The sequence below is a fragment of the Schistocerca gregaria genome, chromosome 3 (assembly GCF_023897955.1).
Source record: "Schistocerca gregaria isolate iqSchGreg1 chromosome 3, iqSchGreg1.2, whole genome shotgun sequence".
In the NCBI taxonomy this organism is placed as follows: Eukaryota; Metazoa; Arthropoda; class Insecta; order Orthoptera; family Acrididae; genus Schistocerca; species Schistocerca gregaria.
The window spans coordinates 333,963,802-333,986,403 of NC_064922.1; the positions used below are offsets into that span (position 1 = coordinate 333,963,802).

Below are 22,602 nucleotides of genomic sequence, written 5' to 3' on the forward strand. Positions count from 1 at the left end.
GTTTACATACAGTTTTAGGAACAACAGAGTGGAATTAATATATCACAGAGAAGAATATTCTGAGCATATTCTACATCAATACTGCTCTTACACTACACAGGAAAAGTGAAAAATGGAAAGAAAAAAGTGAACAATCACTGAATGACTATTGAGATTTCCTCATAAATAAAAAGTGAGCTATTTATGTAGGAAAGGAGAACTAACAACTTTGAAGAAGTATATGATTAGGATAAAGGAAGGAGACAGATGAAGCACAACCTCAGATTACAAGGATGGAAAGCAGTTGTGCCCTTCAACCAACACTCTCTTGAATGCAAGTCCAGTGTGCTGACTACTGCCCCAACTCACTTGGTAAGGACACACACACACACACACACACACACACACACACACACACACACACACACACACATACCCACACACACACACACAGCGAGAGAGAGAGAGAGAGAGAGAGAGAGAGAGAGAGAGAGAGAGTTTGGAAATCCAGTTCTTGGATTCATAACATATCAGTAGCATTTGCACTTTTCTTGTGTGCAATAGTGTCTTTACAACATTTATAGTGGTATAAAGAAGCCATTTGGTCAGTGCTTTGCAAGATAGACTGCTTGGATACATCAAAGCAGGTTAGGGACACACTGCATCCTCTGTAGCTTAGAATGTACCACAAGGTATCATTTCAAGACTTTTGGAGTGATTCTGAGACACAGGAATTGTTTGTTTTGGGTAAGTACTTGTTCCACCATAAGTAATCACTTCACTATGGGATCAACATCTAACCTCAACTGCATGACAATAATTCAGTGCCTATAAGACACTAGCCAATGGAGCAGAAATCTACTTCATAGGTTGCTGCTCCCTAACAGTTCTCCAGAGGCCTGAAGCAGTTATTTTCTATGCTACACACACTAAAATATTTGCACGCTACTGAAAAGACAAGTCCCTATATTGTAGAATTTGCATCATCAAAACTGGTCTATGAATGAATGCTCTCTTCATATATGAATCAAAATTCAATCTGCAAAATGATTCTCTCTGACCATTTGTTTGGAGGAACCATAGCAGTCAGTACAGTCGCATTCACATTGTTGAAAAATCAAGTGTTGTGTTGATGCAGTTCTGGATAGCAGGAGCATATCATATTGGATGTGTTTAATATCATTTCTGTAGCCAGAGGAATTCCATTAATATCCAGAAGTATGTTCTGAGACATCATCAACAATGTTTTTCATCCTCAGACTGGGTTTTTCACAATGCCAGTTGCACAAAAGTCCATATTCATGACTTGTAAAATACTAGCTAGCTTTTTGCCGTAGTTGTCCACTAAAAAGACACACACTGCATATTTTCCTGCTGTTTACAATTGGTAATAACATTACTTTTTCTACTTTCCACTTTGTTTTGACTTTCACATTGGTTGGAGTGTTTGCTTTCAATGTTCATGAACTTGCTGCTGCTTCTGTTAACACACTAAATCTGTTTGTATATGTGAGATTAGATTTATTCATTTAAGTTTGTTGAGAGTATGGCACTTTGCTAATAATTTTTTTGAATTTCTAGAGAAATAGCAAGAGTGTTTGAATTGTTTGGATAGTTTTGGTTGTTGTTTTTACTGTGAAGTATATTTGAATCATTTACACACTTTGGGGCATTATTCTCACTGGGAACTGGGAACTGTTTACACACTTTTGGCCTTTATTTTTTACTGTCGTGCTGTAACCAATTGTGCACATGCATTCTGGATCATTTGTATTTTTTTGTATCACATTTAGACCTGGTAAACAGCTTTAGATATTCCTTGAAATGTCTATTTCTTTTATTTTTAAGATAAGTGATGCATTACCTCAGAATATTAACAACTAGCTGAAGACTTTTTAATTCTCCATTTTCCTCTTCATTTCACATATACAATCACTGCAAACACTGTTTTTTACAACATAATTATAACTTTTAGTCACATTATTATTACTCACTTGTACACTTAACACCATCTTTAAATAACAAAATACTTAATTATACATTTTGGACACTGTAGTAGTATACTGAATTTCTTGTGGCTAAGCCTTATCTTGTTCTGCAACCCTTCTGATATTCTTTCTAAGAAATATGCTATTGTTCTTTGATTATCCTTAACTTCTAGAAAGGAATATGATCTCACATTTATCAGTATGTTATTAGAAGATGTATGCTCATGTCTTGCTCACATATCTATGAAAGATTATCATTTACCTTTATTATAGTGTCTGATTTTAAATGCTTGAGATAACGACAACCTAGGTTGGAAACACTGCAGTTTCCATCAACAGGACAGTCTTCAACATTTGAAAAATTCATCTCATGGTTTACAATGGCCAAATGGAGACCAACAGGATCTCTACCAATGGCAAGACAGAAGAGAATAACTTGCATCACCGGCAGTGCAAAAATGAACAGCATTACCCTGAAAAACAAATTATTGGTGTCATTATAAAACAATAATTGCACCTAGCTTATTTTAAACTAATGACTCCATTACTTTCTTATTTTAAAGTATACCATATAATTCAGTTGCTTTTAAATTAGTATAACAGAAATCAATGAAATACAATGTGGATAAAATTATTTTGTGTACTGGGGCATGTACAGAAAAATAAACAGAAATCAATAAAATACACTCCTGGAAATTGAAATAAGAACACCGTGAATTCATTGTCCCAGGAAGGGGAAACTTTATTGACACATTCCTGGGGTCAGATACATCACATGATCACACTGACAGAACCACAGGCACATAGAAACAGGCAACAGAACATGCACAATGTCGGCACTAGTACAGTGTATATCCACCTTTCACAGCAATGCAGGCTGCTATTCTCCCATGGAGACGATCGTAGAGATGCTGGATGTAGTCCTGTGGAACGGCTTGCCATGCCATTTCCACCTGGCGCCTCAGTTGGACCAGCGCTCGTGCTGGACGTGCAGACCGCGTGAGACGACGCTTCATCCAGTCCCAAACATGCTCAATGGGGGACAGATCCGGAGATCTTGCTGGTCAGGGTAGTGGACTTACACCTTCTAGAGCACGTTGGGTGGCACGGGATACATGCGGACGTGCATTGTCCTGTTGGAACAGCAAGTTCCCTTGCCGGTCTAGGAATGGTAGAACGATGGGTTCGATGACGGTTTGGATGTACCGTGCACTATTCAGTGTCCCCTCGACGATCACCAGAGGTGTACGGCCAGTGTAAGAGATCGCTCCCCACACCATGATGCCGGGTGTTGGCCCTGTGTGCCTCGGTCATATGCAGTCCTGATTGTGGCGCTCACCTGCACGGCGCCAAACACGCATACGACCATCATTGACACCAAGGCAGAAGCGACTCTCATCGCTGAAGACGACACGTCTCCATTCGTCCCTCCATTCACGCCTGTCGCGACGCCACTGGAGGCGGGCTGCACGATGTTGGGGCGTGAGCGGAAGACGGCCTAACGGTGTGCGGGACCGTAGCCCAGCTTCATGGAGACGGTTGCGAATGGTCCTCGCCGATACCCCAGGAGCAACAGTGTCCCTAATTTGCTGGGAAGTGGCGGTGCGGTCCCCTACGGCACTGCGTAGGATCCTACGGTCTTGGCGTGCATCCGTGCGTCGCTACGGTCCGGTCCCAGGTCGACGGGCACGTGCACCTTCCGCCGACCACTGGCGACAACATCGGTGTACTGTGGAGACCTCACGCCCCACGTGTTGAGCAATTCGGCGGTACGTCCACCCGGCCTCCCGCATGCCCACTATACGCCCTCGCTCAAAGTCCGTCAACTGCACATACGGTTCACGTCCACGCTGTCGCGGCATGCTACCAGTGTTAAAGACTGCGATGGAGCTCCGTATGCCACGGCAAAGTGGCTGACACTGACGGCGGCGGTGGACAAATGCTGCGCAGCTAGCGCCATTCGACGGCCAACACCGCGGTTCCTGGTGTGTCCGCTGTGCCGTGCGTGTGATCATTGCTTGTACAGCCCTCTCGCAGTGTCCGGAGCAAGTATGGTGGGTCTGACACACCGGTGTCAATGTGTTCTTTTTTCCATTTCCAGGAGTGTACAATTTGAATATAATTATTTTGTTTACTGGGCCATTTACTGCAAAATGAAGCTGTCTACCTCTTATATATCTCTTTTACCCCATTCTATCGTCTTATGTCTCTGCTCAATGAGAATAACTCACAAGCTGCAAGAACATAACAAGAAAATTCCCAACTAACAATAGGACTGACATTCACAAAAGAAAAGTATGTTTACTTTCATGTACATAGTCATTACTATTACTATTATTATTATTATTATTATTATTATCATTATCATTATTATTCTTGATTGTTATAATTATTTTTTATTGTTATAGTTATCATTGTACTACTGTTATAATCTCTATTTTTTTCTTTAACATCAATACTGCATAATAAGTTATATGTCCTTAATGTTCTGTAGAAACTGTAACTCGTTCAATCTGAGTATGCCTGGTTAGGTGTAAGAGAGGGCCTGAAGGCCCTAATCTTGCCAGGTAAAATAAATGCATAAATAAATAAATAAGATTTACAAAACAAAACTTTATTTTGAGCCTACTCGCAGCATCCCCCTCCATCATTCTCACTGCAAGTTTTGGCTTTTGTTTTGTAATCTGTATTTAATTTTCCACAAAGAGACTTCAATCAGGTTTGTAAGAGCTACCGAAGCCTATACACTTAAATAAAATTCACTGTATTCATAAACATTAATTGATAACAACAGGCAGAAACTTTTTACTGTATTGAAATGATTTAATACACTTTTAAAAAATATAAGCAATAGTTATGATGTCCCCTTGTACTCATGTGGAACTGTCCAGTCACATTATCAAATAAAAAGGTACATACAATTTCAACCTGAAAAGAAAGTTAGCAACCATTTGTGAAGAACCCAGAAATGAGTATCTAGTTTTTAGAAAAATTACTGGGAGAAAGTAAGAGATAGGAAATATCAAACAATGGAAAATCCAGGTAATAATTATAATATCAACAATGTAGAAAAAGACACATTGCTACTTATAACAAAGAAGAAACATCAAGCTTCAGACAATCACAATTAAAAACACTTACATAAAGCTTTCATCCATAGTCTTCATCAGTAAAAGAGAGACACACACTATTCACACACACAAGCAAGCACACCGCATGCACACACGGCTGTCAATTCCACCCCTGGATGCTGGAGATGGCGATTGCGTGTGAGTCTAAACCTAAGCTGGAGAGAAGCTTAATAAATAAGAAAATGCTGACTAATATTGTATTGGAAATTGTGGTACACAAAGCAGAAACCAGATATCATCATTATGGTCCAGGCATCAGTTGACTGTGTGTGTATTTTGTGCAGGGACTGAATTGAAAAATGGATGAAAAATGTATCACTAGCTTTTCACATTTAGAAATGTGTCTATACAGTCATAAATGTTGTGAAATTAATGAACAGTGTTCCACAATCTTTTTGTATAAGGTGCACAACTTTGTTTCCCCGTTTGCCGATAGGTGGTGACAATAGTAAGTAGCAGTCGAAAGAAACAAATTGCAGACATCAGGCAGGTAGCTTGGACCTCAGTAAACATAACCTCATTCAAACATTAGTCGATATGTGTCTGCATCATAAAGTTGTTCTTTATCGAAAATGTCAATTTACGAGCCTAATTCTTGTCATTTGCAGGAGGTGTTACTGTTTTGTTTCAATATGAAGAAAACAGTGGCTGAGTCTCATCAAATGCTCACAAGTACATATGGTAAGGATGCTATTAGTGAAAGAACATATCATGAGTGGTTTCAACACTCCAAGAATGGTGATTTTAATGTCGTAGATGAGCACAGTGGTGGAAGAGAGAATGTTTTCAAAGATGCAGAATTGGAGACATTGCTGAGTGCAGACTCGTGTCAAACTCAAGAAGAATTGGCATGATTAGCGGGAGTGACACAGCAAGCCATTTCAAAATGTCTCAAGGCTGTGGGCATGATTCAGAAACAAGGAACTTGGGTCCCGTATGAGCTGAAACCAAGAGACATTGAATGGGGTTTGAGTGTTTGTGAACAGTTGCTTCAGAGGCAAAAATGGAAGGGATTTCTGCATCACATTGTGACCAGGGATGAAAAATGGGTTCATTATGATAACCCTAAATGGAAAAAATCATGGGGATATCCTAGCCATGCTTCCACATCCGTGGCCAAATCAAATATTTGTGGCTCCAAGATCATGCTTTGCATTTGGTGGGACCAGATCAGTGTCATATACTATGAGGTGTTAAAACCAAGTGACACAATCATAGGTGCTTGTTATCGAATGCAGTTAATGCATTTGAGCACAGCATTAAAAGACAAACAGCCACAATACAGCGATAGGCACGATAAAATGACTTTGCAGCACGACAACACTCGGCCCCAAGTTGCAAAAGAGGTCAAAACAGAAACATTAAAATAGGAAGTCCTACCCCACCCACCATATTCTCCAGACATTGCTCCCTCTGACTATCACCTGTTTAGCTCAATGGCGCATAGCCTGGTTGACCAACACTTCTAATCTCATGAAGAAGTTGCAAATTGGATCAATTCGTGATCGCTTCAAAAGATTAACAATTTTTTTGACACAGTAGTTAATGATACATGTGTAACCAATTGGTTTCATTAAAGCCTCGAATGTGGGGAAAAATTGTGGAAGCAAAGTTGTACACCTTGTATTATGAAATAATTGTAGTGTTAGAATGTACAAACAAAATGTATTGTACATTAGATGGGCATCCACAGGAATTTATCCAAGAGAGTGTACAATTCTAACATTACCTCTTTTCATTTAACTGTTTTTGCAAGAGAATGTGTTTCGCTCAACAATTAATTTGACAGGACGTATAGAAGGCAAATTGTATGTCGAACAATATTGGTAGTTTCAGTTCAATTACTTTGACGATAGAGTATCTGGATACCTCAAATGTGAGCATATTTCATTATGCACACTATATTTTTCTGGTATTATCAATATGAGGCCATCAATTTAGTTCTGGAGAGCAGCGAGGAGGATAAAAATCATAGAGGAAGGCCAAGAGATGAATACACTAAGCAGATTCAGAAGGATGTAGGTTGCAGTACGTACTGGGAGATGAAGAAGCTTGCACAGGATAGAGCAGCACGGAGAGCTGCATCAAACCAGTCTCTGGACTGAAGACCACAACAACAACAACAACAATATGAAATGAGTTCCAACTCTTTAATTTAACAAAATTAAACTGCAGCTCCATAAGATTAATCCAGTGTGTCCAATGTGTTGGGAAATAAAGCTACAAAATCTTAAAAAAGAAAGATTTTTTTCTTCATAAACCAATAATGTTAGACTGAACCTGTAAATTAAAAACCTGAAGTAGAAAAAATATGAAAACTAAGGGAATCCTGTTGGTATTAACTAAAATAGCCAGCAAAAATGACACTGATTACTTCTCCTCAAACTGTATGCATTGTAAATAAAATGTATCATTTGGGTAGACGAGGGCTGTAATTCCCATCTAGCCATCCTAATTTTCTCTATCATTTCCCTAAATTGTTGCAGGCAAAGTCCAGAATTGTTCCTATTATGAGGCCACAACTGACTACATATCCCATCATTGTTAAACTAGAGCTGTAATTATGTTATATTAATTATGCTTTTTGTTCTTAAACTTTAATGTTGTGATATGTTCAGTATCCTTGTAAAAGTGATCCACAGATGAGTAAAACTACTACTACTGCTGATGCTAAACATTTAGGGAATGTATGCACACACAGAAGGGGAAGGCAGAGAGAGAGAGAGAAAGGAAGTAATGAGTAATGTGAGACATACCCAACATTTCGCCACATCCGTAAGAAATTCTTTTGTAAAAGAGCTCTCATCTTGCCTTTCGTTGTCAGGTTTCCACAATTAGAACAATCACCACAATCATCACAGTCAACTGCTGTAGTACTTCCCATGGATTTGGTGCCACCATTCATCTGAAAATAAAAATAATTTTTGGCATGAGCACTCATCATTCACCTGACATTTAAAACATTCGCATTCAAGATTAACATTACTCTAAAGCATCAAAATGAAATAAACCATAAAATATAATACGAACAATTTTTTTATAAAGATTATACCACCATTGCTCTTTGCAGGACATGAAAGTTTATCTATCTAATATGTCAGTGGACTTCTGCATCCCATTAATTTAACATTATAAAGTTCAAACCAAGGGACCACAAGCTTTAATACAAACCTAGTATAGGGTTCTCAAATGTATAGTTGACCAAGAAATTTATTTCAACAAATACTTTACACATTTTTTTATGGTTAAAAGGGTGTAATTTGGTGAGAAAATTACTGGAGTGCTGAGGGTGGCTACTGGATAACATAGTGACAGAACCCTTAACCTTTGCCTTTGGTAAACTGTGGGCCAATGGAGGTAGCATTTTACCTGGCCTTTGTCAGCACTTGTTCCTTACTTACAGCACAGGGGGAGTCTTGATGTAGGAGCAGATGATTTCAGACTAGGGAGTTTCATGTAAGGACTTAGAACAAAAGAAATCCCAACCTTCTCTGGAAACATTTCTAGAGATATGCACTCCACACCCTAGTACCAATTATCAAAATGTGAAGAAATATTCGCACATGTTGCCACAGTAACAATTCTTAATGTAGTAAATGTGTTTTAATTCCTTTTACAAAAGACTTTTCCTCTAATTGTGTGTGACATGGTTAAAGTGTCTTTCATAGGGTGTGCTCTTTTAACTCAGTTGTTCTGTAACACAAACCTATATGAATGAATCTGTTTGCAGGATTAGTAATGCTGTCTCAAATGGTAGAAAACTACAGAGTATCCCTAATGTTTAGGGTCTAAATTATACTAAATTGAGTAATTTGAAATAAGGAATGAATGATCAGGAATTACCACCATCACCACCACCATCATCCTCATCATCATTATTGTTATTGTTATTGTTATTATTCTATCAACAGAAAGTGCAAGATGGAATAACAGCAATATGAAAAGGATATATTGCTACTCACCACAGTCACAGACAGGTATAATGAAAAATACTGTTAAAATATTAAGCTTTCAAACAAAGTCCTTTTCCAATACAGAAAAGACACGGACACTGACTCAAGCAGGACTCACACAAACATGGCCACTGTCTCCGGGAACTGGTGTCTGACTTCGACTGTGTCTGGCATGAATAGCAGTCTACATGGATGGGTGGTAGAGGTAATGAGGAGGCATGGTATGGGGAAGGGGAGACATAGAAGGTTACGATTAATAAAATTCTTCTCCGGGCTATTATGCCATGGTCTGATGGATTTCGCATTGTAAACCAACGTTTCGTCCCCATCTGCGGAGGACATCTTCAAGGGGGTTTGTGGCTCCTGTTAACCTCCAAAACACACACTGTCTCACTACTGACTGCAGCAAATTTTTGTTTTCGCGTGCTCCCGCGCATAGGCGCAGAAGCCACGAACCCCCTTGAAGATGTCCTCTGCAGATGGGAACGAAACGTTGGTTTACAATGCGAAATCCATCAGACCACGGCATAATAGCCCGGAAAAGAATTTTATTAATCATGACAGTTCCGGCCGTGAAAGTTTACATTTTACAATTAGACGCCTCTACGGGGAGGAGATGTCAAGGAATGTGCGACGCATGGAAAATCTCCAGAAGAAGAGAGTGCAGCTTTTGTGTTCACTCACATTTCTGTCTCGTTGCAGAGCGGCTGGTGTTATTCCAAAGTTTTTGAGGATTAAGCGACTATGCAGCTCGGCCAAGGCGCAGCGTAGTTTCAAACGGATGGAAGACGCTTTACTACGAGAGCGGATTCAACAGACCCGCCGGGACTTGGCAAGCACAAACTGTAAGTTAATGTCTCTCCATATTACTATCAGTAATAAATTGTGTAGTGGTGACTGGGATAGAATTGACAGACTGTTGCATGGCGTGATTAGGAACCACATGTTGACAACGTCTAGTAGACAGAGGAAGAAATTTGATAATTTGCATCCTAATCAGACGATCTGCCAGTTAGACGCTTCCCATACTGTTATCAATTTATCCGAACACTTGTTATCTGACGATGAGAGATCTGTGCTTGCCAAGGGTGGAAATTTTGCCATTAGTCCGCGAGTTGTGCCCACTGAGGAGATAATCACCAGTGTGGAAGCAGGCATTCGTAGTGTGGACGCGATTACAGCCGAAGAAATCCGCATAGAAACTGTGAGAGTATTAGCTCGCGCAAAGCCTCCAAAAAGTAATTTAACCGTGGGTGAGAGGAATGCAATAAAACGCCTAAATGAGGACGATAGTATTATCATTGTCCCCGCTGACAAGGGAAATGCGACGGTGGTTTTGAATGTTACTGACTATCACAGCAAGATTAATGACTTACTAGATCCGCAGACTTACAAGAAGCTGAGTAAAGACCCGACTGATAAAGTTCTTAGAACGGTTACGCGGTTAATTAAGAAGTCCTCTATCGAACAGAATGTTCAGAAAAGTCTGTTCAATTCAGTTGTGCTGCCACCAAGACTCTATGGCTTGCCGAAGGTTCATAAACAACTTGTTCCTCTGAGACCTATAGTGAGTGCCATTGGTTCGCCCACCTATTCTATTGCCAAGTTTTTGACAACGCTATTACGGCCGCATGTGGGACGATCGGACTCCTATATCAAGAATTCTGCACATTTCATCAGTAAATTAAGCGGCATAGTGGTCCAGCCGGAGGACATGTTAGTCAGTTTCGATGTGGCATCGCTATTTACTATGGTTCCTCTCAATGAGGTGTTGCAACAGCTGAATAGAATTTTTCCTCCCGACATTGCAGAACTATTTAAATATTGCCTTACGACCACATATTTCAAATGGAACGATGAGTTCTACGAACAGACTGATGGCGTGGCAATGGGGAGCCCCTTAAGCCCGGTTATAGCTAACTTTTTCATGGAAAAATTCGAGGCGCAGGCTCTAGAAACTGCCAACAAAAAACCGAATATCTTGTTCCGCTACGTAGATGATACGTTTGTGTTGTGGAGGTATGGCAGAGAGGAACTAGGCCGTTTTCACAAACATCTAAACGGCATTAATCCGAAGATTCAGTTTACCATGGAGGAGGAGGCAGAAGGGAGACTAAATTTTCTGGATGTGCTAGTTTACAAGAAACAGGATGGTAGCTTAGGCCATACAGTTTACCGGAAACCCACGCACACGGATCGTTATCTACACCGGGATTCGAACCACCACCCACAACAAAAGCGAGGCATAATAAAAATGTTGGCGGATAGAGCGAGGAACATCTGTGAACCTGGGCTACTGGATACGGAACTGGAACACCTCACTGATGCATTACTCAGGAATGGTTACTCGGATGCTGAGATAAAAAGAGCGTTAAGACCGCCGCGTGAAAATCATAGCAATGCACAAGCGCTTGCAAAATCGAAAGTTTTCCTGCCTTTTATTAAGGACGTCACTGACGGCATAGGGAAAATATTGAAAAAATGGAATATCGCGGTGATTTACAAACCTACCCGGAAGATACAAGAACACCTGAGATTGGCTAAGGATGCTCGTAAACCGCTGGAAAAAGCAGGAATTTACAGGATCCCGTGTAGTTGTGGGGAGGTATATGTGGGTACCACAAAAAGAACAGTCAAAAAACGACTAGAAGAGCACAAGGGCAATTGTAGAAGGGGAGAGATTGATAGATCAGCTGTTGCGGAACACGCTTTGCAGTCAGGAGACCACCACATTTATTTTGATAGAACTCAAGTACTAGCAGCCACAAGCGGATATCATGAATGGCTTTACAGAGAGGCTATAGAGATTATGAAACACCCCAGGAATTTTAATAGGAAGGAGGAGGGCGTGAAATTGAATGACATCTGGATGCCGGTGCTGAAGAAGATGTGTACCAGTCTTCCGCCATGGGATGATAGCAACAGCGGACGGCGGCAACCGACAACGGCCAATTGCGCTCGCGTATTCAAAACATGTGACGTCACGCCTATGTGTGGGAGCACGCGAAAACAAAAATTTGCTGCAGTCAGTAGTGAGACAGTGTGTGTTTCGGAGGTTAACAGAAGCCACGAACCCCCTTGAAGATGTCCTCCGCAGATGGGGACGAAACGTTGGTTTACAATGCGAAATCCATCAGACCACGGCATAATAGCCCGGAAAAGAATTTTATTAATCATGACAGTTCCGGCCGTGAAAGTTTACATTTTACATAGAAGGTTACGTGTGGGGGAAGATGCTGTGCAACCTGTGAAAGTATGCAGAAATACGGTGGGGGCAGAACAGTGTCTCTAGATGCAGTGTTGGGAGACTGTGCTTCTGTAGGCAAAGGAAGGGGGAGGGACAAGGGAGAGTAGGGAGGGGAAAAGACTAGTAGCTGAATTGGTAAGATAGAAGCTGTGTGTATTGCTGGTGTGGGAGCAGGGAAGGAGATGGGTATGTGGAGGACAGGGACTAGGGAAGGTGGAGGCTGGGATGACTAGGGATATGCTGTTGTGCAACCGATGTTGGTAGGAATCCAGATGGTGCAGGCTGTGAAGCAGTCAGTAAAGAGAAACATATTGTGCTAGGTAGAATTTTCTCTTGGCCAAAGGTTACTTGTGACCATTCTTGCAAACAGACAGCTAACTAGTCATCATGCTCACATAAAAAGCAGCACAGTGGTTGCAGTTTAGTTCATAGATCACATTCCTGCTTCCTCCCCCCCCCCCCACCCCCACCCCCACCCCTCTCCCAGCATAGCCTCCCAACTCAGCACCTAGCAGCCATGTTCTGTGCCCACCACATTCCTGCTTGTTCACACGGTCATCAGAGCATCTTCCCCCAGTCCTACTGTACTATCCCTTCCTTTCCTTACCTCATGCCACCAACTTACCCCCAAGCATCCACCCCACCAGATTGCTGGCTGATGTCAGATGCAGTCACAGTTGAGCCACAGTGACCATGTGTGGGTGAGCTGTGCTTGTGTGAATGTGTTTGTGTTTTCTGTTTTTGGAGAATGTCTTGACTGAAAGCTTAATATTTTAGCAGTCTTTTTCTTCATGCCTGTCTGTGACTAAACACCTTCTCTGTGCAGTGAGTAGCACTCTATTCTTCCTATATTGCTAAACAATGGAAAATACAGGATGGAATAATGACAATATTATGGAAATGATAGCTGCAACCCAGCATATAGCGGAGATGCTGAGTTGCAGATAGGCATAACAAAAAGACTGTCAAACAATGCTTTCGGCCAAACAGGCCTTCATCATAATTAGACAAACACACACACACACACACACACACACACACACACACACACACACACATGCAAACACAAATGCATCTCACATACATATGACCACAGTCCCTGTCTTCCAAGACCAGAGTCTGACCTTGGCAGCCAGAGACTGTGGTAATGTGTGTGTAAACTGCATTTGGTTGTGTGTGTGTGTGTGTGTGTGTGTGTGTGTGTGTGTGTGTGTGTGTGTGTGTATTTTATCTAATTCTGGTGAAGGCCTGTTTGGTCAAAAGCTTTGTTTGAGAGTCATTTTGTTGTGCCTATCTGTAACTCAGCTTCTCACATTGTTGTTATTTAGTTTTTTATACTGACATAAACAAGTTATGCCATATTCCAACAACTTACATTCATAGTAACAGTTCAAGATGATGCATCCATTGCAATAGCACTTAAATTTTTCCCCTCATCCTGACAAATACCCATGTTGTTTGTTGTACAAATAGAAAGACTACTAGGATCCTACCAACAAGTTCCTCTTCAGTTTCATAAACCAAAAAGTTCACATAATAGCAGAAGAAAAGCTCCAACCTGGGCACATCATAGATAATCAATTATTGTTTTCCAGGGTAGGGCCTTTCAATGTTGCAGCAATTTATGAACACATGTATCACACAATTGCTCATTCATCACCGGTGCTGCCTGAAATATTCATTTCTGGCCATGGGTTCCCCAAATACTCATTTTAATATCCTTTGTCGCCTATATAATTTTGATCTCTAAGTTTAGGAGGTTGATTAAGAAATACAACTGATTGGATTCAAATTTAAGGCCAAAACACATTCTTAGTTCAGTGGATAAAATCAACACTGAAAATGTTACACCAAGAGTAAAAATCATGTCTGAATTTGTATTTGTTTATAAACTATGTACAGCATTAGGCAAAATATTTTTGGATACTATTTGTTCACCATGTCAGCTCATTATAAGGTAGCATGAAAGCTGTTTACAACTGGGAAGAATGTATTTAGTTTACAAAAGAAGGTATTGCCTACAAATGTTAAATCATCATACATATATTTTCTCACCTCATGGTATCCAACACCATTGCTTGTATCTTGAATGAGTACTTCTTTTGACTGGTGGAAGTTCAGTCCAACAACTCCACTTTCTTCTGTCACATACACTGGTCCATCTTTCTTTCCCCAGTGAAGAGATGCCTGCAATTTAACCAGTAGGATTACTCTTTTAAATCAGATGTAATAAATAAGAAACATATACATATTGTATGTAAATTGAAGGTGGAGGTGAGGAGAAAGAAAGGAAAGGGATTACTGATGTCAGCTGCATTGGAACATTGAGCAAAATCAGTGACAATGAGTGAAAATGTGTACTGGAAGAGGATTGAGCCCAAGATCTCCTGCTTACTAGGTCGGTGTGTTAAACAGTGTGTCATCTGGAACTCATTGTTATTGCAACTGCATGGACTATTTTGGCCAGCCTCATAGCCAATCTACATTCCATCAAGTGTGGTCTATCCCCAGTCCCTGTCCATTTCCTGCATACTCCCTTCTCTGAAATTCCTGCAGGAGGTCAGACATACTTATGCATCTGTGCTGAAGAAGATGGATCCATTGCCCATCAAGGTGAATCAGTTATACGAAAGTGTGGTGTCTGTTCTTTCATATGTACAATAATATATTTATATCTATAAACATAGATGATGTGACTTAACAAACAAAAGCGCTGGCAGGTCGATAGACACACAAACACACACACAAAATTAAAGCTTTTGCAACCAACGGTTGCTTCTTCAGGAAATTCTTGAAGCAGCAACCGCTGGTTACAAAAGCTTGAATTTTGTGTGTATGTTTGTGTGTCTATCGACCTGCCAGCGCTTTTGTTTGTTAAGTCACATCATCTTTGTTTTTAGATATATTTTTCCCACATGGAATGTTTCCCTCTATTATATTCATATCAATAATATATTTATGTATTCATATAAACATTTTCTTATTTATTCATTGCACAATTCACGGATTAAATTGTTATTAATGTAACTATTATGTAATACTATTTCATTTCATGTTCCTTAACACATTGTCTGAAAGGATATTCATAACTTGTCATATTAATATAGCAAGTAAGAAAGTCTGTTGAGTGTTATAGTTGTCTATAACAGGAATGGCATTTGTTTTACAAACAGTTTTATTCTACAAGTAGTTGGTAGAATAAATATTTGGCTGATATAGATATAAGCCAAGCTTCCAAATGCACTTTATGTTTTATTGGGTTTCATTGTTTTCCTAGCTGTTTGAATGTGGTAAATTTACATTGACAGTGTCACGAGGGTTCTCAGAAGAGTGCATATGTGTTTACAGTGCAACAGTTAGTCAATTCTGCACTGTGAGAGAGTTAAAAATTTAAATATTGATGTACGTTGTATTTTATTGGAAAAAGTGTGTTTTGTGAAACTGGACAGAGCTGACATTGGGGTTACATTGTGTGATGGAGCGAGCTATGGGAACTGGAAAATGCTAATGGAAAACTGTCTGAAAATGAAGAAATTATATACAGTGTCCCTGAGAACAAAAATGAATATTGAAGATGTGGGTACTTGAAATGAAAACAATCTGTCTGCAATGAGCTACATATATAGAGCAATTTCCAAAAAGCAGATGAAGTTTGTGAGTGATACAGAAACTGTTTTTGAGAAAATGAAAAGTTCAATTAATTATACTTGAAGGAATTGACAGCACAGCAAATTGTTTGCAGAAACTAGTTGGACAAACTGAGGTTAAAAGACGATAGTGACAAGGCAACACTCTTCATAATTTTTGTAAAACAGTGAATAAATTAAAATTAGCTGGCACTAAAGTGATAGATCAGCAGAAGCTAAACTATATATTGAGAACCTTGGCAGAGTCTTTGAGCTATATCAAGGACTTGGTGGATATTTTGAAAGAAGAAGATCAGGCAGATATGTTAAAAGTAAAATTCAAATGACTCATTTAAAAGACAAGGATGGAAGTGAAGGCATAAAATCCAATGCATTTCATACTGAAAAGAGAACCAATGTGAACTACAAATATGGCAAACTGGGACATTTCAAGATGGTCTGTTGCAGATTAGAAACAAGTAGAGTTTTATGTACATGTGTTGGACATCATCAAGGAAGTCGTCATGGCAGTTGGCAATGTGGGCAAAATAATCAGCATAGCAGTAACAATGGGTTAAGTGGTCGAGATATGCAGTATGGCAAGAGGTGCTGGCATGAGATTAATTCTAGATATTTTGAACGTTTTTGATGCAAAGTCTGGTACGTCCATAAAAGTATCCAAAGGTGACTCACAGGCAGTTAGTTTTGCTACATATTGTTTTGTTAGCAAAAATTCAAAGTATATTGAACACAGTGCCATTTTCTGAATGAATATTACACAATGGACTTACAGACATTTGTTAAGTAGACTGAGAACAGAATTCAGCAGACATTTTTACTAAATCTTTGTAAACTTTAAAGAAGTATTTAATGTAACTATTTAAGCTTTGTTATTGTCATCTGATTGTAATGTAAATGAAAAGAGGTCTGCTGGAATGTGGTATACTTATATTGACAGTGTTGAGAGGGTTCTAAACAATGAGTGTATTTGTTTATGGCAGAGCAGTCAACCAGTGCCATGCCATTAGTGTTTTCACAAAGTAAAGAATGAAGTATGTTGTATTTATTTTGTGAATAAATACATTAGTGCCGTTGTTTGCAACATTATAATCATTGTCAGCAGTATTAACTTTTTCCTCATCACAATAAAATCATAATCTTATTTTTCCTCCAGTGGCAATAAAGTTTCTTGTCGTGTAGATCTTGAATGTCAAGCTACAATTGATAGCTCTTTGGATTGGTGGCCTGGTGAATTAATGTGAGACTAAACTTTAGAACCTGATCCCTGGTTGCTCAAAGATTTTATTCTTGAATTCAACTTGCATTTTACTTCTTTTTGTACTTGATGTAGGTGAACACTCGCAGTTTCATTCTGTGAGTTGAATGCTGTGTTTAACAGTAAGTCCTTCCATAACTGGTTGTGTGTTGGTCTTCAAATCATAAAAATAATATGCCATTAGCACTGTCAGACTGATGATGCCTTTACTTATGATACAATGAAGATAAATAAGATTGGTTCTAATTCATGGTATCTGAATAATTTGTAATGGATCATTTGTAATTCTGCACCCTACTGCTCTTTGAGAGGTTTAACTCTATCCAGCAACATTTTCTTCAGAAAATAATGTGATAACACAACACCTAGATCACCTCAATATGTATTTGTGAGCAAAATCTGGCCAATATATTGATGACACTAACCAATACAGTCAATTTGTCTTCAATGAAAAGTGACCACAAACTTTTTCTGTATTTCATTTGCTTGCCCATTTTATGTAACATGAAACACTGCTTACAAGATGTTGCGACACAAATAATTATGAAGCTCATATATAATTTAGGAATAAAGGAGACCAATCATCAGAATATTAAAAGTGCTGAGTCATTGATAGGCTCACAAAAAGTAATGGAAAGTTGTTACCTTTAGGTTAAATCCTTTAACAAGCTAGAGAAAACACACACACATGCACACACACACACACACACACACACACACACACACACACACACACACACACTGTAGCTACATTGTGCCAGCTGTACACACATAGTACTTGCACAGAGTGTGTGTGTGTGTGTGTGTGTGTGTGTGTGTGTGTGTGTGTGTTTCCTCTAATTTGTCCAAAACTAGCAAGTTGTCAATCTTTATTGTGTGCTTGTTGACAACTAAATTCTTTTACTGTTAAGTGTGTCATCTCCTTTACTCCTAAATTGTTTATATTTCACCACAAGTTTCCTTAACATGATTATGACGTTTCCTGACTTTAGTGTGGCAGCATAACTACCACTTTCCATAATCCTGTCCTGTGCTCTTGGTTTTCTGTGGAGGCCATCCTCACTTGTTCTACTCATATTCATATTAAGTAGTTTAAGTAGTATTCTGTGTGTCAAGTCACACATTCTGTGTCTGTCTACACACACACACACACACACACACACACACACACACACACACAGAGAGAGAGAGAGAGAGAGAGAGAGAGAGAGAGAGAGAGAGAGAGAGAGAGAGAGAGAGGGGGGTATAAGTTCAGATCAGTGTCTTGGCTGTTTTGTTTTTTCTCTGTACCAAACAGTCTTATCGTTGAGTACCAATAAGTGGACTATGCCTGAAAGTACAGACTAACTGTTTTACATCCACACACACACACACACACACACACACACACACACACACAGGGAAGGGGGGAGGGAGGCCTTTTGCTGTTGGTAGACTCATGCAGGTCCAATAAGATAAGGTATAATGTGAAATGCACAAAATTTTCACTACAATAGCAATGTATAGGTTTTACTTCACTCACCAGTGATATGTTATTGGAGATGTTGAGGTTATCAGAGCCATTGGCACCATTTCCCTGGCGACGACTGAGCTTGAGGAAGACCTCCTCCAAAGACTGGCAGCCATACATGGACAGCAGCACATGTGGAGACTCCTCTGCTAGCAGGTGTCCACTTCTCATCAGCCCGATCTGTACAACAACGAATCAAGAACTACTCCAGCAGAAAATATCCTACACTGACTTTGTTGCATTGTGGGGCAGAGACGGGAGCATGCTATCTCCACGATGAATTTTTAACTCTAAAAAGAAATATGCTATAGTGAAACTTCTGACAGATCAAAACTGGTTGTCGGACTGGGCCTGAAACAACAGATCTTCATTCTTTGTGGGTAATGCTCTGCCAACTGATCCACATGAGGATGCCTAACAGACTAACACAAGCTGTAATCTGCTAGGTACTTTTCTGCTATTTTCCGAATGCCACAGGACTTTCCTACATGTGTTGTTGCTCTAGCACTCCAATGAGGAACAGAGTAACAGACAATGTGGTGCCTATGAAATGGTCAAATAGAAGAAAGAGGATCTAATAGATCAAGTCCTTGTAGTCCGTGCTACATATTGTAGTGCTGACATCCTTTACAATTTCCCCATCTGCAGCTAGCACCATAATCAAACTACCTCAGTAGATGTCTTGAGCTCTGGCTACCAATTTCATTTCCAAATACATTTTGCTCCTCTGTCCAAAGCCTTTTCATTCTCCACTTCTTAAGTCCAATTATGTTTCAGCATTCTTCTATATAACCAGAATTCAGATCCACCCTTTTTTTTCCCTTTTTCTCCAGTTTTCTTACTTTTCACAATTCTCCTCCTGACTTCAAACTTAGCGTATCAGAAATTAATTCTTTAATACTAAATAGATGTTTGTAGGCAATAGATCTTGTTGAGTAATGTAGTGTATTCAACACACTGACACAATATTGAACATTTTCACAGAGTTGATTGTTGTGAGAAGTCATAAATGACACAAGACAACAGACTGAATTTTATGTACTGCAGTTGTAAAGTCTGAAAGCTTGTAAGGAAACTTGCTGTAAATCCACACAAATCAAGAATAAGCTCACATATAAATGTTAATGCAGTTGTTGTAATTCCATGTTAGAAGCTAACAAGTTTACTCAACAACATTCTTTCTGGTAGAACGTTTTTAGTTTTTCTGAACAGAAAAGCTAGCAGATGGAAAACCCTGAAAATGGTCAGCTCTGACTTCCATTCTGTTGCATTATTATGTCCATACCACACCAGCTACTAACTCTGAGTTCCAGTTTGCAGATGATAAGTAGCACCGTTCTACTACAGATGGGTTAGTTGGATCTGACCGACTGCCATGTAATCCATAAGCCAATGGCGTCATGGGCATGTGATGTGGAGGGATAGGGGTGAGCACATTGCACTTCCAGCTGTTGTTGATTTAGCAGGCCTGGTGCTGCTATCACTCGGTCAAGCAGCTGCTCAGATGGCATCACGAGGCTGACTACACACTGTTCTGGCCCTCCTGTCAAGAACAAATCCCTGACTGTAGCATGAATTAAACCCACGTCCTACACGTTGGAGTCAATGACGCTGACAACTCAGCTGTCCTGGCAGACATAATATGCAGATGAGGTGGCATTAATTTGTCTGAAGAAAGAGATCAAGCATTGTGAGAACACACTCTCAAGTGACCTCACTATATTAAATGAATTTAAAACGGGGACTCCAGGCAGATTCAAGTAAACCAGGGGCCACTGTTCCATCTCCATAATAAAGAGGCACACAGGAAGTTACACTTGTTATTTGAATGAGTCCATAAATTCGTCCTTAAATATCTTGGTGTCACCCACAATGCGTAAATCAGGCAAAGAAGCTTGGCTCAAATGTAAATCTAATCCGAAAAATGCCAGAAACATGTGGGGAGGAAATAGAAATAAACTACTACGAAATGCTGCAACTTGTACTCAGTTGCTGAATATTGTGCCCATATGCGTGAAAGCTGTATGTAAACACACAACAAAGCGTACGAATGCTGCCGCTATATTCATTAGTGGCGCTGTCAGATTACTCTCATTCAGTGTGTACCTCTTTCATCGAATACTGCTCCTCTGTATCTCAGAATAAAAGCTGGCACGTGCAAATTCTTAAGAACTCAGTTCTAAATAATACTTTCCAGAATCCTCCAACTATATGTAAAGTAACACAAGCTACAATGGGTCATCTTCAGGTCACAGACGTATACGACGTAACAAATAAATGGGAAGATCGCTGGAATGAACATCCACTCCAGAACAGCCACCTAATTCAAAACCTAACGACGAAGGTTGCATGGTCTGATCCGTTCCATTGCGACTGATTGAGACTCAATCGCATCCGAAAGTGACATGGGAGACGTGGCTACATTTTGAAGAAACTGAGTTATTCTGAACTTGTGTGGAAGAATAGACGATATAGGGTATATTACGGAGGACTGCCCGCTCAACGAGCAATGCTACTGGTTGCCGGTGAGTATCAACACGATCACCTTTGGTTTGATAGCCGATGATTTCGATATCAGGCTTAACATTTGTAGCATGGTAAGCCTTTAGGTGTCCATGACGTTACAAGGGGTAGTAAAAAATGTGGAAACACCGTAAACGTTAGTATACCTAATACGGTGTAGGAAAACTGTTGGCAATCCAGTGTTTCAGAATGAATAAAAACTGGCCCTGTATGGTTTTCAAGAGACTCTTATACCACATTTCCTGCATAATAGTGGCGTGTTCAGGCAACTATGATAGAGGTGGATAGCGATCACGCTCTGTTCTCTTCCAAGTAGACCACAAAGCTCAATAACATTCAGATCTGATGACTCTGGGCAGGGATGTATAATAATAATTCACCCTCATGCTCACAAAACCAGTCCTGTATGATTGTATGTTAATCGGGGACCTAGAAACGACGGAGAGGCTCACCGGACCTCGACAAAATTCCGCCGGGGACCAGGCGCTCCTTCCCACTCCGGAAAGCCGTGCGTTGGACCGCTAGGCTAAACGGGCGGGCTCCTGTATGGTACGAGATGTGTGAACTGGGGCCCTATGGTTTTGGAACACAGGATCACGAATGAGGAAGAAGCTTTGTGCCGTGGAATAGATCTTAATCAGCCAAAATGGTCACATATTCCGTGGCAGCAATGCGACCTTAGAGTGTAGCCGTGTGACCTATGGAATACTACAACATGGGTACTCAAATCATCACCGAACCTCCACCACTTTTCACTTTTGGGATGTAAACTTGGCTAGTAGTTGCAAACAATGTGAAACAAGACCTATCCGACCACAAGACTTCCTTCCATTACTCGATCGTCTAAGTTTTATAACTTTCACACCACGTTTTCCTGTTACGGGCATTTGAATCACTGACGAATGGCACTGAAATTGCAGCTCTCCCTGCAGTTCCTTGCGTATGGATCTCCCTTGCTGTTGTTTTGGTGCTGACAGGTTCGCGAGAGCGGTATTCAGTTGTGCAGTTCTTTTGCAACTGTCGTCCTCTTACTTTTCATCACAATCCTTTTCAATGACCGTGCGTCACGATCACTTAACACAAATTTTCATCCGCGTTGTGACTTACCGGATAATGTTTGTCCCTTTGCCTGTATGCGGTGTAGTATTCGATACACTGCCACTTCAAACACCAAAATCTTCGGCTCACTTGCTTGCGGGAGAATCCCCCCCTCCCTATACGAACACCAGCAATTTGTCAATGTTCTAATTCACTTAGCTACGCCATAATCCACTCACAAATACGCATAATACTGTTCTGACCAAGACTGGCAATGTGCTGAGGGCGTAACACAGGTGCCGTGCTGGCCGGTATGACCGAGCGGTTCTAG

The 22,602-nt window shown here is 40.2% G+C and overlaps 1 protein-coding gene across 1 annotated transcript in view; it reads right to left on the reverse strand.

The window, feature by feature from the left end:
• Positions 1–22,602, reverse strand: part of LOC126355981 (ABC transporter G family member 20) — a 382,869-nt gene that overhangs the window by 24,323 nt on the left and 335,944 nt on the right. Inside the window, exons 7-10 of the mRNA XM_050006596.1 lie at positions 18,723–18,890; positions 14,354–14,485; positions 7,855–8,003; positions 2,230–2,440 (exon numbers count right to left, since the gene is read on the reverse strand). Coding sequence (XP_049862553.1) covers positions 2,230–2,440; positions 7,855–8,003; positions 14,354–14,485; positions 18,723–18,890 — 660 coding nt within the window. The remainder of the gene's footprint in view (positions 1–2,229; positions 2,441–7,854; positions 8,004–14,353; positions 14,486–18,722; positions 18,891–22,602) is intronic.